The 14371-nt window shown below is 57.2% G+C and overlaps 2 protein-coding genes across 3 annotated transcripts; one reads left to right on the top strand and one right to left on the bottom strand.

Moving 5' to 3' along the window:
• Positions 1 to 275: 275 nt before the first annotated feature.
• On the bottom strand, positions 276 to 2107 carry LOC118499402 (protein GVQW3-like). The gene is made up of 2 exons (XM_036020150.1): positions 1928 to 2107; positions 276 to 1157 (listed from the first exon to the last, which is right to left on the bottom strand). The coding sequence occupies exon 2, from the start codon at positions 1134 to 1136 to the stop codon at positions 534 to 536; it is 603 nt and encodes a 200-aa protein (XP_035876043.1). The 5' UTR covers positions 1137 to 1157; positions 1928 to 2107; the 3' UTR covers positions 276 to 533.
• On the top strand, positions 1814 to 8145 carry SETD9 (SET domain containing 9). Of its 2 annotated transcripts, XM_028530432.2 has the most exons (6): positions 1814 to 1961; positions 3350 to 3717; positions 4895 to 5018; positions 5223 to 5338; positions 6545 to 6650; positions 7783 to 8145. In XM_028530432.2, exons 1-6 carry the CDS (start codon positions 1864 to 1866, stop codon positions 7868 to 7870), a joined length of 900 nt encoding a protein of 299 aa, XP_028386233.1. In that variant the 5' UTR covers positions 1814 to 1863; the 3' UTR covers positions 7871 to 8145. The 2 variants fall into 2 exon arrangements, with proteins under 2 accessions (XP_028386233.1, XP_035876042.1); XM_036020149.1 differs by lacking the exon at positions 7783 to 8145 and having other exon boundaries at positions 1815 to 1961; positions 6549 to 6646.
• Positions 8146 to 14371: the final 6226 nt, after the last annotated feature.

Raw genomic sequence — 14371 nt, 5'->3', positions numbered from 1 at the left:
TTCAAAGTTGCTGAAAGAGAATCAATCTTTTAACATCCTCAACACAAGGAAACGTGCAGCTACGTGTGACGACAGGTGGTAACTAGAGTTAAATTTACTGAGGAAGATACAAGACACGAGGAATGCTGTGCAGAAGACAGTGACACCTCAGTCCCCTTCCAAGCAGACACCTGGGGCCCAATCGCCATCAGCTGCCCCGTTGTATTTTCCTGAATCTCATCGATGGTCTGAAATCTCTCCCTTTTCAAAGGTCATTTAAGTTTTGGGAGAAGCCAGAAGTCTCAGGGCGCCACATCTGGGCTGTAGGGGCCTGAGTCACCTGGGTGATCTGATGTTCCCCCAAGAACCTCTGCACCAGACGTGATGCATGAGCGGCCGTGTTGTCCTGGTGAGGCTGCCAATCAGCAGTCGCCCACAGCTGCGGCTGTTTTCACCATGTTGCCTCTCCCCACCGAGGAGGAACGTTGAGGTAGCGCACCGTGTTACCTGTTTGGCCTGGAGGGGCACAGTCCTGATGGGCAACACCTTCCCAGTCAAAAAACAGTTAACATGCTCTTGAGCTTGCGGCCTTGCCGTGCCTTCTTCAGGCGTGGGGCACCGGGTGCCTTCCATTGGGGTGACTGGGTCTTTGTTTCTGGGTCACAGGTGCAGACCGAGGATTCATCTCCGGTTACGACCTTCTTGAGGAAATCGGGCTCCTTGCTAGTGGTTTGAACCAAGTCACTAGCAACTGCGGCACGGCGTTCCTTCTGCTCTGGCAGCAGAAGCTGAGGGATGAATTTCCCTGTGACACGTTTCAGGCCAAGATCCTGTGTCAAAATCTGGGACACGGTAGTTTTGGGAATCCCCAGGTCAGCTTCCAGTTCCCGCACCGTCCGTCGCCGGCCTTGGCTGACGGCAGCCCGCACACGCTCCACGTTCTCAGGGGTCCGGCTGGTGGCAGGCCTTCCAGAACGCGGGTCGCTCTCCACGGATTCTCGACCGTCTTTGAAGCGTTTGTGCCACACTTTTATTTGCGCTGCGCTCATCGCGTCGTCCCCGAAAACCTTCTGAATGATCCGAACAGTCTCCGCGGACGAGTGTTCGAGCTTAACGCAAAATTTGATGCAGACTCGTTGCTCCACTCGCTCAGTCATTTTGAATGCGACGTTTTATGTCTGAAACGGGTATCATGTTACATGTCAGTTATAGCTCAGGAAATAAAGAAATACGGTCTAGGCAAAAAGTGCTTTGTCCTGGATTACACTGCATGGTACATATTAAAAATAAAACGGCACTGGCTGTGCATACAAACGTTTTTTTATTGTTAGGAGTAGTATGCAACTATGGTAAGGCTTCAACTCGTGCCTTCCGGTTCCCCTTGGGTGCAGAGACCATAAAGTCCCTTCTTTCGCGGGCACTGAAGACCCGGCCCGGGAAACCAGGTAGCCTGCAGCCGGGCCCGGGCGCCAGGCAGCACGCTCCGCGGCGTCACAATGAAGTGGACTTGGGCGGCGTGTTTTCCTTCCTTCCAGTCTGGAACGGAATACACGCGCCACGGCCACCTGCCCTGCCTGCATGGCACCGGGTGCGGCTGGCCCCCTTGGACTTGGCTGCGGGCGCCCGACTCCGCGCGGAGGCCAGGCGGGCCCGCGGTTCCCACGGGGCTGAGAGCTGGGCGGCTGGGGGGAGGGTAGGGAGGCCAAACGAGAGCGGGAACCGGGCCCGGGCTCCTCCCGCTCCGCATCCCTGGTGAGCCGGTGGCGGCCACAGCGCCGGCCGCCGGGGCCCCGCGCGGGCGCGGCGCGGCGCCGAGGGCGGGGCCGGGCGCGCCCCCGCCCCTCCCCGCCGGGGCGGGCCGTCTCCCGGCGCGGCCGGGCCGCCATGCCGGGCGCTCTGCTGCAGGGCCTGGGGAAGTGGTGGCGCCGCTACAAGTACCGCTTCGTACCTTGGATCGCGCTGAACTTAGGCCGCAACCCCAGGTGAGGGGACGAGGCGGCCGCTCCGGGCTCCCTCCCTCGGCGAGGGGACGCGCCACCGCGGCCGCGGGACGGGACACGGGCGGGCCCGCGGCGGGGCAGCAGCCTCGAGCGGGCGGAGCTTCCGGCGGCCGAGGGGCCTGACGCCGCGAGGTCGCGGTGGGCGGAGCCCTGGACCGGCGGGGCTGGGTGGGCGGGGCAGCGCGGGCCCGGCCTGGGGTGGGCGGGGCTTCCTGCGGCCGGAGGGCCCGGCGCGGCGAGCGTGTGGTGGGTGGGGCTGGAGGTGGGCGGGGCTGGAGGTGGGCGGGGCCGCGGCGGGGGCTGCGGCTGTCGGAGGAGGCTCGGGGGCCCGACCGGGGCGTGGAGCTTCAGGTGGGCGGGGCCTGGGGCCTTTTTCCCGTCGTACCCCGCGCTGACAGGCCGGCGTCCCCTGCGGGGTCGCCCGCGGGCAGCGCGCGTGGGGTCCCTTCGCTCCTCCGCGCTGGCGGGCTGCCTGTCCGAGTGAACCGGAGCCACGTTGGAGAAAGCAGGGGGCGCGCAGCCTCCGCTCCGCCGACGCAGAGTCAGGAGCCTGGGGTTCCTTGGGAAAGCCGGGGCGGGTTTGGTCTTCACCGTGGAAGCCCCCCAGCCCGGCGGGGCGGGGCGGGGCGGCGCGGGTAACCGCTCGGGGGAAGAGGACGAGGACCGGGAAACGGTGGGAGTGCGGGATGCAGAGTACGGAGCCGGCGCCTGGAGAGCGGGTGGCCTGGGGGCTGGCGACGCCGGCTGCCGCAAGGGGCGAGCTGGTGCTGGGCACCGCCGGGCGAGGCGCACGGAAGCAGTCGACAACCAAAGAGCGTCCAGACGCGCCGCCGTTAACTTTCTTCTGCGGAAATGAAATTGATGCAGCCATTACGGAAGTACTCCCGGAGGAGAATGTGGCAACCTGTGTGACGTTCCCTTAAATCTGTGTTTGCAACCACACGCCTAGAGAGAGCCCAGCGCACGTGCGGGTTCCTACGGCGACACTCCCGGGTGGCCGTGGGCGCTGCTGCCTCCGCCCCTCTCCCCCCCACCGCACCCCCGCCCCTTACTAACGTTAGGACCTGGGGCAAGTGTCTAACATCTTCCTGCTCCCGTTTCCCCGTCTGGAAAGGGGAGATACAAGGAACGTAAGGCCCCAACCACCTTTGGCACACACGGGGCCTTTCCATAAATCTTGGCCGTTGTACACTGGGGTAGGTATTGTTGGAAGTTGGGTAACGCTGCCCCAAACTACTTTTCTCTGAGAGTTTCCCGCCCTTCAGACACGTGAGAATAACCTCCCTGAAGGCCAGTAACCCAGAAGGCATCAAGACAGGCTGGCTTTTTAACACTGAAGGGTAGTGAATAGAAATCTTTCCCATTTTCAGGACCCTCCGGTATGTTCCAGTGGAACTGAAAGACAAAATTATCTCCGATGAATACGTCCTAGAAACATTACTGAGACTCTTCCGGGCTCTGTTCATCAACGATTTCTATAAACAATCAGACGTCCTGACTGTGCTGCCAGAGCCTGTTCAATCACAATATCACGACCTCCTGTCAGTCCGGCATCCAAGGGGGAGCCCGCCTGAATACAGACATCACGGGAGTCACATCGTTAAACCAGAAGAAATTCTGTACGAGACGCTGGGTTTCAGTGTTGCCTGCACAACCAGCTCCTTGGTCTCTGCCGGAAGAGGGGTCTTTGTTTCCAGAGGATCGGCACCAAAGGGCACAGTTGTATCCATGTACCCTGGTAATGGCCCCATTAGTACGAGAGTTTGTTATATAAGTTCAAAGCAACAAAAACAAAACACCTGGCCTTGTGATCCACAGAGTAAGGAGTCGAACTGGAAACTCAGTCGTCCACGGATTTTTAAATCCTGATTTGGACATTAACTGTTTGTAGATTGTCTTATGTGTTAGAAAGTACTCATAAGTATTTGTTGGGATAGATGCATGTTTTTCTTTCAAGGAAATGTTTCTCGTGGATGTTTAAATTTAGGAAAACAAGGTACGGCCCTTTTTGATCAGACTTAATACCCAGAAAGCACTAGAGAATAAATCACTTTGGCTTAGATAATTGATAACTAAAGCTAAAAATGATATGGGTTAAAACAGGAGAGGTGGAATTTAATCCCATGAGGCACCAAATAAAGACATTCCTGCCATTGCTACACTTGGAAAGTAAAGCAGCCTCTTTGCACAAAATCATTAACTAAATGCTCAAATATGTCACTTGTTAAACATATCATTTGGTATAATGGAAAATATATGTGTGTGTTTAAGTCAAATAGAACTATGTTTCCAAAAAGTCCTTCCAAGATTTTCTAATTCTCATCCCTAAGCGAGGGCGTCTCGGCTTCTTCCTGTACAGTTAACTCTGTAAAGACTACACAGAACAAGCCAGCAACAAATTCACGTTAAAATGCACAGGACAGGTAACGCACCTGGAACCTAAGAGGCACACCACATGTGTAGCCTTCTCCCCGCTGCTGCGGCCCATGAGAGTGGCCAGGGCCGAGTGCAGACTCCTGTCTTCCCACCCACGCCTGCGGTGTTCAACCGGCCGCTCGCACAAACATGTCCCGAGTGACACTCTGACAGATGCCAGGTCACACTTCACTCAGACACACCGACACACGCCCCACAACTCTGTAGAACCGAGCCTGAAGCGTGTTTGCGTTTCTGCCAACCAAGTCGATTTCTTCAGCCGTGCGGGCACGTGGGCCCTGGGCTCCGCTTGCTCTCGGGCACCTTGAAAGGAAGGAAAGAGCCGAAGACAACGTGATGGTCTAGATTGGACGCAAGAGATTAAAAAAGCCGAGAAGTTAAATTCGTGCATGTTGCGTTTATGTCCCAGAGAAAGGTCCTTATACAGTGTTTGTGATTTTTACATGCTGCTGTTACGTCTTTATCTCGTTGTATAATAGGTACAGTGTATCAGAAATACGAGCCAATCTTCTTCCAGTCTATTGGGAACCCATTCATTTTCAGATGCTTGGACGGCATACTCATTGATGGGAATAACAGAGGAATATCAAGAGTCGTGTACAGGTGAGCCGGTGCCCGAGCGCGGGTTTGATCACAGGAGGCACGCCCGCGGCACGGGGACTGTGACCGTGGCCCTAGCTGCCCCGTGGATGAGACCGGAGTCTCTTCGGGAGAAACGGCCCCCTTCCAGGTGTAGCCTGATTTTGTGTTGCTGAACTCCAAGGCCCAGAGGAAGACTCCCCTGGCCAGTGCCTCCACCTGTTTCAGATCTTGCACGGGAAGGGACCGCCTCGGCCCGCTGCAGACAAGCGACTGCACCTGGCTGACGGCGGATGCGCAGAATCCGCTGGCGGTGGGGCAGTACGTCAACAACTGTTCCAACGGTGAGTCGCCTCCTGGTGAGTTGCCTCCTGGGGCGGGGGGGCCGACCGAGGGCGGCCGAGTGACGGGGAGGCTGTGTGACGGGGCGCCATCTGACCCTTAACCTCCACGGCTTGTTTTTGTTCTGTCCCCTTTCTCATCTATGTCTCCTGATCCAAATCACAGTTCCTAGATCCCAACTTGGGTTTTTTACTGCTATATTGATACAATGCACATACCAGACAACTCACCCATGTAAAGTGTATCATTCACAGAGTTGTTCAACCATCACCGCAGTCCACGTTCTGTTATAGAAGCCGATTCCCATTTCTTCCTGAACCTCCCAGTGTCAGGCAACCACCAATCTGCTTTCCGCTCTGTAGATCTGTCTGTCCTGGGCGCCTGGTGTCCGGAATACAGAGTTGAACATCTCAGCAGTTTGGAACTGTAACCCTTTGGGGCAAGTAGCAAAGACAGAAATGGGGGAAGCGGATAGCACTCATTGGGGTTGCTCAGTTCACTGGTCTGGTTTTGCAGCAAATGCGTGCAGTTGGTAACTGCCCTTGTGATCACTGCTGTCATCGTGTTTTCATGGTTCCCTCAGAGGTGACGTGCCGTGGTCTGTACCTCAATATGGCCTTTTAGCCGAGCCACGGGGCCGGCTGCCCCTCGCTGCGCTCAGCCTGTGGGCCGCTTACCTTCCTGGGGCTGCACTCCCCGGGGGCGTGAGTTCGACAGTCTGGCTGTGTGTGGCGCGGGCTTGGGCGTTTGGGAGGCAGAAACTCGAGGGCCTGACTTTTCTACTTACCCTCCATCCTCTTGAGCCTGTTTCCTGATCTTCAAAAAGTGGATTTAAAGGCACAGATAGCCCTGTCTGGTGTGGCTCAGTGGACTGAGCGCTGGCCTGCGAGCCAAAAGGGTCGCTGGCTCATTTCCGGTTGGGGCCCGTGCCTGGGTTGTGGCCAGGCCCTCAGGTGGGGGGGCCTCTGACAGGCAACCACACATGATGTTTCTCTCCCCCTCTTTCTCCCTCCCTTCCCCTGTCTAAAAATGAGTGAATCTTTTTTTAACACACACACACACACACGTAATGTTTTGTATGTGCAAAGCCTACTCTGAGCACGCTCTGATCTCAGGGAAATCCGTGTGTGCAGCGTCACGATTCGGCACCGTTTTCCGTGCACCTGCACTGTGCGTGCTCGGCTTCTACACGCTGTGCTTGTCCCCAGAAAGGGCCGCCAACGTCTGCTACCAGGAGCTGGACGTGCCCACGGCCTTCCCGGTGGAGCTGAAGCAGTACCTCCCGAATGTCGCCTATGGCTGCGGCCAGCCCAGGTGCGTCTCCTCGGAGAGCTCGGCCCGGCTCGGCTCGGGGTGCGCTTGAAACACAGGCTTCTGTCTAAAAGAATCTTCTGTAAGATTCGGGGTGAGGTTTTTCAGGGGAAAATTGCAAGTTAGGTTTCTATGTTGGCCTTTCCTACCTACGAGTTCTTCAGAGTCCCCTCCCCCCCCAGTCACTGCACGGGCCACACACCCCACCCAACGGGAGCGAGCGCCTGATCCCCACACGGCCGCTGCCGCCGTTCCACTGTGAGGCCTGAGACTCGTGAGGAACAAGAGTCTGCCAGACACACTTAAATCACGGAATAAGATGCAATTTAAAAAACAGGGAAAAAAGAAATATTCGAGATTAACGTGTTTCCTGTAATGCTGATTTTCGGTGTAGCGTGCCGAGAGTACTCAGTTAACAACTTTTGACGAGTGTCCGGGGAGTTGTGCATCCACGGTGCTGTCGGGGGTGCCCCCTTCACACGTCTCACCGAGCTGCCGCTCGCCAGCAGACTCCGTCGGGAGGTGCGAGGGGCCCTCGACAGCTGTCCTTTAGAAGCCAGGCTTTTTGAAACACAGGCCGCTCCCTGCACGTGAGCCCGGGTGGCTGCTCTGTGTGTGTGTGCACGCGACAACCAGGCTTGCCTCGGTGGGTGCTGGGGCGCAGTGGCAGTGCCATCCTGCGGGCCCGGGAGACGCTCAGTGAGCGGGCACGTGGAGGAGGACGACACGTCCTGTCGTGTCCAGGGAGGGTCCTTCTAATCCAGTTAATTCTGAGCAAGGTTTCCGGCTCTGCAGAATTCGAAGACACCCGGTAGTTGTGAGTGCTAGACTGCAGTGGGTGTCGCTTTAATGTGCTTTCTGTAGCACCGGTCTCAGGGCCTGCACACAGAACGTGGCCGGCTGTGTGCGCCTGCCCCTCTGCGGTCTTTCTACACCGTACGGCGCAGACACGGTCCACTTCTGAATGCCCTCTCTCGGGGCCAGAGCGACTTCCTCGTGTGGACGTCACGTGCAGGAGCGAAGGGGGCAGTGGGGGACGCGACTAGCGTGACATGGACGAAGCCCGCAGCGGCCGAGCGCACTCACGTGCTGGTGCGTGCTCCTCCCGGTAACGTGCGTGTGCTCTCGTCCGCAGCCCCCTGCGGTGTGTGGTCCTGGTCGCGCTGAGGGACATCGGGCAGGGAGAGGAGCTTCTCTCCAACTACTACACGGTCGTCGGCTGACGCTCCGGAGGGGAGACCAGGTCTCCCGCTCAGCCCCCGAGTTGGTGTCGGCGTTTCTGGTAGTTCTCCCTGAGCCCCACCTGCAGAGCGCAGTGCTGAGAGCTGATCGGAGTGGGGACTTTTTATCTCTATTGATATTTTGTTTATGTTTCAAGTCCACGATAAAAGCTGTTTGCTGCATTACAGTGTCAAATTTCCAAGGCAATTCTAGTTTTATTTCATTCTCACCTAAATACACCGCAGCTTATTAAATTAAAGCCTACTGCCCGAACTTATAGCTTCAATGTTTCTGTCATTTATTTAATGTATCTCTGTGGTGCTTTATAAAATTTCAGCCGCGTCTCCAGCAGTTCTTTTAGTGTCGATGTGCGTGAACTCCTATAAAAACTTTATTTGTACAGAATGAAGCCAACCGTGTGTGTTGCGGTGAATTAGCTGGAGTTTGCCTGCGTAGGTGTGTGTCTGAAAACTGAAGACTGCTTTAGCTGGCTGAGGGAGGAACTGGGGGAGGGGCCGTCACACTCCTTTCTCTGCGTCACTCGGACACTTGTCACACACCCCGAGTTTACAGCCGCACACGGGAGGTCGCTCGGCAGGGGCGTCGGCACAGCCAGCGGCGGCGGGGACACCCAGCCCTTTCCCGTGCCGCCCCGGGGGGGCTGCGTCAGGGATGCCTGCGCCGTCGCTGCACCCGCAGAGGAGGGCTGACTTTCGGTGGTGGTCCCTGGGGAACTGCCCCCTGGGTCCCCCGCCCAGGCCCTCCTCTGTGGACTCGGCAAGTCCTGGGGCAGCCTGTGGCCAGGCCCGCCCATCCTCACTCACAGAGGATGAGCGAGCCCCCTTGGGCCCGAGGCCACCTTTTCCAGCGGGCTCTGTCAGTGGTCGCTGCTCTGCTCTCCGTCAGCCAGGCTCCCCGCGTCCAGCTCCGCCCCCACCGCGGACCAGGCCGAGCGCGCTGCTCCTTCCCGGGCCCTCACACCCGGCACGGAGCCCGCGTGGCCTCACGCTCACCCTCCCCTGCTCCCCCGGCAGCGCCCCTCAGCCTGTTGTGGTTTTGGTCACCTCCTGCTCCCGCCAGAGCAGGTCACCAGCCACAGTTCTCGCAGAGGCACGAAGTCCGCTCTTGCCCTGCGTCTGCTGGAGGTCCTGCGTGCCCCTCTGGTGCTGGGTAGGGGCTGCACCCTTCGCACACCCATGCACACACACACACACACACACACGGGCTGTGCCCCACCTGCCGCAGGACACACGTGTGCAGCCCCTTGCCCGCCGTTCTTCCCAGTCGCCATGGAGCTCATGCCCCCGTCACCTCGCCTGCCACCCCTGCTGAAACTTGAGTTCCCGGCGGCCACCCACCGGAGTGTCCCTGTCCCGCCTCCTCCTTTCTCCCGGGCACTGACACGTGCAGACACAAACAGCCACGAGACGCCCTCCTCCTTCTTCTCAGACTCGTGTGCCCCCGAGACCCTGTGACACCAGGGGCACCCACCCCATGAAAAGGCCCGTCCCCTTGCGGAGCCGAGCCTGGTACCCGGATCTAGGCCAGAACCCGGACACGGGCTCCCGTGGGCGCCCTGAGTGGGCGTGCCGAAGTGTGTGGGAGTGAAGCGTTACCATGTCAACGACTTTAGCTATGGTCCAGAAAACACGCATATTACAGAGGTCAAATATGGTAAATGTTCATTTTCTATCTGGGCTCTTTATACTGTTCTCTTCACTTTTAAAAGCTTTATTTTAAAGAAGTAGGGAAAAGTCACCACCGACTTAAGGGTAGCACCGTGTCCTCACTCACTCACTGAAGACGTCCCCGCCCCGTGAGAGGCGCTGGGGAGGGAGGCCAAGACCGAAACGCAGGTCCTGCCCCGAAGACGCGCACAGGGCGTGAAGAGCTTACGCAGGGCAGCGACTGTGCCCCGAGAACGTGGCGTTACTGGCATTTAAAGAAGATTAGCCCTTTGCCCTGGCTGGGTGGGTGGCTCATTTTGGGGGGAGCATCGCCCTGTACACCAGAAAATTTCGGGTTCGGTCCCCCGTTGGGGCGCGTATGGCAGGCAACTGAGTGACGTTTCGCTCTCACATCAGTGTTTTTCTCCCTGCCGCCTTTTCCCTAAAATCAGCAAGCATATCCTCGGGTGAGGGCTAAGACAATTATTTTTAAAAGCAGAACCACCTCTTTTTCTCACGAAAACAATGTTTTAGGTGAAAAACGGCCAGTCTCTCTGCCAACGTGCTTGTGAAACGCTCGCTCGTGGAGGACTCCCTGCACCCGGGACCCCGGGGGCCGTCTTGGCTCCTCCCCGTCCGTCCGGGCTGCCAGGCCCCTCGAGGCCAAGCAGCGTGGGGCAGCCGCGCCTCTCCAGCGTGGGCCCGCAAGTCCCACCCAGAAAAACGGACGCACTGCCGCCCAGGACCATGAGTTCAGTGCCCTGAGGACCCCAGCAGACACAGAACTGGGGGGAGGCCCAGGGGGCACTTGCCTGGATGGTGTTAAGCGTGAGCCGTGCCCTGCCCGAGGGATCAGTTTAATGAAAAGTGACGGTGATGAAAACACCCTGCTCACAAGTGCCACCCAGCCTTGGCGACGTCGGAGCAGCAGCAGGCCCGAGTGGGTAGGGTCCTGCCGTCACGGGGCCACTCTGCGCCTTCCCGGGGAAGCCTGAGGCCTGTGCAGCCCTCCCTGGCACCCGGCCGCCTCCGGAAGCCCACCCCGCTCCCCGCCCTGCCGAGGGCACCCCCGGAGCCCTGCACGCACACCTGGGCTCCTGGGGGTCTGCGCGGGGAGGAACGTGGTTTCCGACAAGGAATGAAAACAGGGGTCGGGTCTCGAGCTCCTCCTCCCTTGCTCCGTCCAACACAGAATCTGCACGTGATGCACGCTCCGGCCACAGCCCGTTAGGTGTGCGCTGTGTGCAGCGAGAGCTCTGGTCCGAGCGAGCGAACTGCGGGCACAGACTTGTGAGCTTAGGCTGAAGAACTTCAGTCTGGAAGACGGACACTTGGGGAAGACACCTCCAGAGTCTACTGAACTGTGAACAGTATAAAGACGACTGATTTATCATAAACATGTCGTCAAATAATAATGTGACCCGACTTTGGTATCACGCCTTCCTGAAGGACACAGGTGCCTCCAGCGGCCTGGAAAACACAGGAGGTTCGCTAAGCACTTCCTGAGTTAAACCGACACACGGTCCCCACTTTGGGATGCCTACAGTGTTTCCGTGAGCGGAAAGTTACAATCAACTTACAGGAAACGCTGTATCTACCAGCTCTATTCCTTGCCTATCAAGTACCTTATTTACTGCATCTGCCCTGACTGGTTTGGCTCAGTGGATTGAGCACCGGCTGCGAACCAAAGGGTCGCTAGTTCAATTCCCAGGGAGGGCAATTCCCTGGGCTGTAGGCCAGGCCCCCAGTGGGGGCCATGTGAGAGGCAACCACACATTGATGTTTCTCTCCCTTTCTCCTTCCCTTCCTCTCTCTCTAAAAATAAATAAATAAATAAAATCTTTTTTAAAAAGTATCTTATTTACATCTAAAACCAATTCAGCAGTAATTGGTTTTGATGCCTACCCACGTGTTACAGATGACGAGTCATTAGATCACAATCTGTGGCAAAGATTCACACAAGCCAAGCGAAGAAAGACCCCCAGGTTTTTATTTCTGGCGCTGTACAGGTATTAAAGTACAACAAATACAAAGTAATGCTCAAAAACATCGGTGTTTATGTACAAATATTAAAACCAATGCGGCAAGAGCAGCCTCCTCTTGAACACCTGACACTAAAGCTTGTTCTGATTGTCGCTAATTAATCTCACACTCAGGGCGCTCATTTCCAACTGGGACGACTGGAATCACTGTTTTCAGCTAAGAATTTTGGTATCTACCACATTTAGCAGTAAAACTAATAGTTTCCTCCTTTCAGTGAAAAAATTAAGAACTTTTTAAAAAACACAGTCATGTCAATATTCTCCTAAGTTATCTCGATTTCCACTTGCCGACAATGTGCTTTGAAACTCGGGGCAAACCATCTCCTTGGTGGTCGGTCAGGTTTCTTCATCAGTTTACATTCAAAGCTGAGAGACTCGCTAGAGACTTTGGTTAAATTGATGGCATCACCGTGCTCCGTCCGAGCTGACGTTCTCGAGTATTTGTGCCCCTCAATTTTACACGTTAAAAGGAAACAATTGCACGATGCTTTGACCTAATTGTGTCCACTTTAGTATTGTTTAAAGAGTATTGTACATCCTTCAAGTAAATCCAGCAGCTGACCGTGACAAGAGGAAGCCCGGACGAGGGGGAAGCCCGCTTGGAGGGACAGCGCCGCCCGCAGGGTGGGCGGAGTATTGCTACGGTCCCAGCACCGGCCGCGCCCGCGGCCCCTCCGAGGCTCTGCGCACTGAAGGCGCGCCGGCCGACGCTGCAACTGCTCTTCGTGGATTTTTGGTTTGTTCGTGTGAAAATAATGCAGCAAAAAGAAAAAAAAAACACCCAACAACAACAAAAAACAACAAACAAAACCCAAAACGAATTTATCACAGTTTGTTATAAGAATTGTGCTTAACACTTGATAACAAAGGCATCATTATTTCTTCCCATGACTGCAAACCGGTCGTTTTCGTGCTCTCAAACGCAATTCTTCTAATAAACAGTAACAAATTCTGTGTTAAGACGCTTAAATGGAGAGGTGGAAAAACGGTAAACCCAACTTTCAAAAGGCAACTCAATAAATAGCTATTTTACACGGGTGGAGTCGTAGTGGCAGTTCACACGTCACATCGAGCATGCATGGACATGGCCTCGTACGTGGCAGAAGCAGTCAGAAAATAGTGAGATCTAAAAAGATAGGAAGAATTTACACATATGTACAAAAACCTTGCAAATTATTGCCTTATTTTAACAAGGAATCAAAGGTAAACGTCGACGGCCAGCCAGCGCTCTCTGAGAGGCCGAGCCGGACCGGCATTTAAAGATCTAGGAAAGGAGCTGGAAGTTACTTCTCTCTCATGTCGTGTTCTGGATTTGGTCAAAAACCTTTATTCAAACAGTAACTAAAGTGTCCATTCAACTTGCTGACCATCAAAACTGTAGGTAAGAAACACTGTTTCCATCTTGCACCCAGACCCCGGCGGCACAGACGCACGGAGCCGACCCGGCGGCAGCTCCGGGACACGGGGGCGCGGGCGCCGCTTCGCACAGAGCGGCCCCTGCAAGCCCCGAGCGGAGGTGAAAGCCAGGCAGAGGGCGATGACAGCCGGCAGCCTGCTGAGTGACGGAGGTCGCACTGATGTTGAACAGAAGCGGCGAGGCCCGAGGCCCGCAGCCCACCGCCCCGAGGAGCGGGCGGCGTGCACGGACCGGTGTGTTATCAGCCGGCCTGACGTCGGGTCGCTGCTTCCCAGCGGGGTCCGCCGGGCCGACTGCGTTTGACAGTGCGCGTGCCGTGCTGCGTGAACACCGCGAAACCACCTCCGCTAAGACGCTGCAAAGAGAAGCGCGCGCGCACATCCCACGGAGGGCGGCGCCGGGCTCCGAGTCTGGAACAGACACCACCCGCCGCCCGCCGCCGCCACTGGAGACTGGCGGGGCAGCCAGGCACGGAAGCTGTCTGGAAAGCAAAACAACCAGTAGAAACTGAAAATTTTAATTAAAGTGGCGAAAATTTAAAAGAAGGAAAATTCTGTTGGAAGTGAAACATGGAAGCAAAGCTTACTGCGTCCCCGCACTGCACCACGCGCGGCCTGGCTTCCCCCGGGCCGGGAGGACGCGGGTCCAGCGGGCAGGGCGGCCGGGGCTCGGGCGCGGCGCTCCCGCAGGAGAGGGAACGCGAGCTGGAGACGCACCTACTTCCGAGACGAACTCGCGGTTTCTCGCCCACTGCCCCAGCTAACGAGGCGCCCGAACTCACTTCGAGGTCCTCCCGGGTCACACGTGAGACCCAGAGTCCCTCCAGGCGGTGACGCTCCGCGCCGCGGCGTCGGAGGCGCCTGACGGCCCCCGGAGGGGCTCAACTACCGGTGGCCGGTGGCCGGCACGACTTCCACAGTCCCAGTCTGGATGCCGGTGGACAGAACCCCGCCCGGACACCGCGCCTTCCAGCGCCAGCTCTGCAGCCGACAGACGAAGCCACGTCCCACTCTCCCGGCGGCAGCGCGCAGTTCCGCGGAGGCGGCCCGCAAGGGCTCCGGCTCCGGCCCCGGGTCGGGGCGGCGTCCCGAGGGCCCCCGCTGCTCTGTAAACCGAAGCGCTCCAGTTGAGTAACATGAGAGAAGTTTCCGTTTAGAAAGTCCTTGCGTGTTTGTGCAGTTTAGAGAGACCTACCCCTGCTTTTATTGAATTAAGAAAACCAAAAAATGCTACATTTAGCGGGGCTCAGGACCGGTCCCTGTAAACACTGTGACCCCACTGCATCCGCTACGGCAAAGGCGCCGCCGACACGCCGGCGCCGCTCCGCTCGGTCCAGACGCCGCCGCCGGTGCTGGTTCTGGGCTGGCGGCCCGCCCG

This window comes from Phyllostomus discolor, chromosome 3 (genome assembly GCF_004126475.2).
Source record: "Phyllostomus discolor isolate MPI-MPIP mPhyDis1 chromosome 3, mPhyDis1.pri.v3, whole genome shotgun sequence".
Classification (NCBI taxonomy): domain Eukaryota; kingdom Metazoa; phylum Chordata; class Mammalia; order Chiroptera; family Phyllostomidae; genus Phyllostomus; species Phyllostomus discolor.
The sequence above is the reverse complement of the archived record's forward strand: the minus strand, read 5'-3'. Positions and strand labels throughout refer to the sequence as shown.